A 3,453-nucleotide genomic window follows, 5' to 3' on the forward strand; every position below is an offset into this window, starting at 1 on the left:
ACCCCACCGTGCTGAGGCAGCCCTGGTCTGGTTCTAATCGGGGCTGAAGTCGGCTCCCTCTTTCCCTCTTCTCTTTCCCTCCCCCCGCTTTTCCTTCATTTCCACGGCTTTGGAAGCCCGAGCGTTCCAACTGTCTGCGTGCCAAGACCTTCCCGAGTCTGAAAGCTGCTGAAGTAACAGATCAGATTTTAGCAAGTGCTTTCCAGGCTGAGCGCCAAGCCCTCTTCTGATTCACGGAGAGGAGCGAGCGAGAGCGGGGAGCGAGGCGGGGAACCAGCGGAGGGCTGCACCACCTTGGGCGAGGGTGCGCGGCGCGCGGCCCATTCGGGAGCGACCTCGCGGCAACGGCCTCTCAGCCCAGGCGCCCCGCTCTGCGCCCTCTCACCCTAGTCTCCCCTATCCTGTCTCTCTCTTTCTCTCTCTCTCTCTTTCTCTCTCTCTCTCTCAACGCTGCAAACGCCTTTGAAACCACAGAGTAATTTACAACTGAAGCTTTCTCCCTGGACTCGAAATCCACTCGGCTGAAAGGAGCCTTTTTGTTTGGAAGAGCAAGCGGAGATGTTAAGGGACGGTTGGCAGAGAAAATCCCTAGGTCCCAACTCCCCGCCGGTTGCGGGCAGTGGGGGTTGGAGCCAGGAACATTGCAGCGACTGAGCCCGCAGGCTCCGGGGATCTCCTCCCAGCCGAGGCAGACAGGGGCCGCGGCAGCCCGCGCCAGCCTGAGTCCCGCAGCGGAGCCCCATGCCCCAGGCCGGTCCCCCGTCCGCGCGGGGCGCGCGCGGAGCCACACTTCCGCGCCCTGGGAACAGGTGCACTGGGCTCGGAGCCCAGGAGGGGTGGGGCACAGGGAGGGGGCGCGGCCCGGGGAAGGGGGGTCGGCGTGTACCGCGAGGCAGGGGCGGGAGGAGGTGAGAGTCAGGAGCCCACGTACCTGTACCTGGAAGCACAGCAGCAGGAAGTGTAAACACCTGCGGGAGAGAGAGCGAGAGAGGTGGTCAGGGGGACTTGAGGGAAAGGGGCGCGCGGACAGACAGATACGCAGTCGGAAAGTCAGAAGAACAGCCGGCCGGTAAGACAGAACCACAGGCACACGGACAGACGGCCAGGCAGGGTGGGCAGTCCCGCGCGCGAGCGCTTACAGGCAAGTGCAGGCGGAGGGCGCTGAATACATCGCTGGGCGGGGGGGAGGCGGCGGCTCCTAGCCCAGCCTGCACATGTCCGCTCCGCGCGGCCGGGACCGGGCGCCTCCGCCGCCGCCGCCGCCGCCGCCGCCGCTGCTGCTGCTCCCTCCTCGCCGGCTGCTGCTGCTGCAGACTCTGCTGCTCCGGGGCGCTCCGCAGCGCGCCCTGCGGCATCAGCGCCCCGCGCGGCTCCTCCCGAGCGCTGCGCCCTCCGGGCTGGCGCGGGGGCTGCGGGGCGGCCGCCGCTGTGCAGGAGGCTCCCGGCCCGTGCGGGGAAGCTTGCTCACTGCTGGCAGGCCGGCCGTCCGGGCGTCCGCGGGACGCTGGCTGCCCGACTCACTCCGGGGGCAACATGTGCGGCGGGGCTGGAAGCTGGAGCGCGCTCTCCGACTGGGGCGCGGGTCTGAGTCGGGCCAGGGGTCAGAGCTCTGGGGCCGGGGCGCGCGGCTGCAGCACGAACGCGTCACGGCCGCTCCGTCTGGGCGCCCGCCGGCTCATGTCTCCTCCTCCGCGTCTCTCCGGCCGTGCGCATCGCCGCCTCCCACCACTGGCGGCGGCCGGGGCGTTTTCTACGCGCGGGCGGCGAGGGGGCGGGGGGCCGGGGGCGGGCCCGGGCCCGAGCCGGCACAATGAGGATGCGGGGCCCGGGGGCTCCCCCCTCGGGGCGCGGCCGGACGGGCGCTCAGCTCGCCTGGGTGCGCCGCGCCCACATCAAAGGCGGCCCTGCCGGCTTGCCTGCCTGCCGCGGCCTCTCCACTGCCTCCTCCTCCTTCTCCTGGCGGCTCCGAGTTGGAGGGAGGCACTCAGACTCTCGGCGATGGGACCGGCAGCTCCGAAGGGGCAGAGCCCGCGAGGCTGCAGCTGGCGAGCGCTGGAAGCCGTCGGAGCTCTGCGCCCGGGCGCAATGACCCGCGCCGCGACGCAAACGCTGCCGGAATTGGGCAGGCGGCGGTCTCCAAGAACGCAGTTAGATGCAGAACGTCCTCACTCGCCCACATTCGCTACTCGCACTCGCTCGCACCAGCGCTTGAGTGGGGAGTGAGGAGGGGACGGGCCAGGCTCAGCCCCCGGGGCGGCTCCACTTAAGGGGGGTCACTTTTACCCGCCCTGTGAGTCCACGCAGGACTGTAGCGTGCCCCAGCCGCCCTCTCGTACGGCCGGCCATTCTGATCCTGCTTCCAATCTCTCTGTCCCTACTGTTGAGGGGGAGGGGGTTTCCAGGGCGTCTCTTACCCCGACTCCGGGGCTCCCGGGTCGGTTCTTGGGATCCCAGCTGGACTCTCCGGTAGGCGAGGAAGCTTTGGAAACGCACGGCTGCCACCTAGCGACCCCGAGGCTTCGCTGCAGTCCCAGCCCGGCGCGAGCAACAGGCCCGGGCGGAGCCAGCAGGACTCTGGTCAGCGACCACTCTAGGCCCTCACCCGGCCTCCTGGCTGAGATTGGCTTCCCTTTGCATACTAAGCAACGTGACTCTTTTAACCAGGACCCCCCTGAGGACATCTCTTCTCACTGCCTCCGCCCCTTCAGTGGCATCACTTTTGTCTTTCCCACCAGTCTGAAAATGGAGGTCTTCTTATCAAACACAATTGCCTGTCTAGAGCCAACAGCCAGGCTCTGCTTTGGCCTGATGCTACTGAAAACAGGTCATGGTGGAAAAGAAACTGGAGAACAAGCTCAGAACGCAAAACTCAGGAATCCAGACTATTTGGTTAAAAACCTCCTTGCGTCATTGGCTGTGGGTGATATTCCCATTTCACTAGAGCATAAACTGAGGTAGGTGCCGTCGAGCACTGCTATAGAGTTCTGCTATAGAGAACACTGCTATATGGAGAACATGAAACAACAGCTGTTGCACATCTCAGGCCTCTGCGAGCTATTTTAAGTCCCCTTTCCAAGCTGAGGCTATCTTAAACAGATAGCCTTTTTCAGCACTGGACACAAGTGCAGAAAACCTTTTCAAAGCTAAGTGCTGAGTGATGGGGAAAGTTGTTGAAGTGCTGGCCTGAATCTACTTAGACACTCTCATCCCCAGAACTGGCCCTGCATTAACTGATAAGTCCCAAGTCCTGGAGAAAATGAACATCATGACAGGATGCAATGACAAAGGACAAGGAGAGAGGGACAGAAATGCTCCCACTGGTGCCCGAGTCATGGCCACCACCCTTGATCTTTCTTACAAGACAACCTCTGACAGCCCAGTCAAGAGGTGGTTTTCACTTACCACCTGCTGAAGGGGGTGTTTTAAGTATCTCCTAGCTAAGAGTCATACTTC

General features: G+C 64.1%; 1 protein-coding gene across 1 annotated transcript in view; it reads right to left on the reverse strand.

Moving 5' to 3' along the window:
* FGF18 (fibroblast growth factor 18) overlaps nucleotides 1-1,281 on the reverse strand; it is a 33,048-nt gene extending 31,767 nt beyond the window's left edge. Inside the window, exons 1-2 of the mRNA XM_046665528.1 lie at nucleotides 1,140-1,281; nucleotides 932-968 (exon numbers count right to left, since the gene is read on the reverse strand). Coding sequence (XP_046521484.1) covers nucleotides 932-968; nucleotides 1,140-1,171 — 69 coding nt within the window. The 5' untranslated portion in view covers nucleotides 1,172-1,281. The remainder of the gene's footprint in view (nucleotides 1-931; nucleotides 969-1,139) is intronic.
* Between the last annotated feature and the right edge of the window lie 2,172 nt (nucleotides 1,282-3,453).

The sequence above is a fragment of the Equus quagga genome, chromosome 7 (assembly GCF_021613505.1).
Source record: "Equus quagga isolate Etosha38 chromosome 7, UCLA_HA_Equagga_1.0, whole genome shotgun sequence".
Lineage (NCBI taxonomy): Eukaryota > Metazoa > Chordata > Mammalia > Perissodactyla > Equidae > Equus > Equus quagga.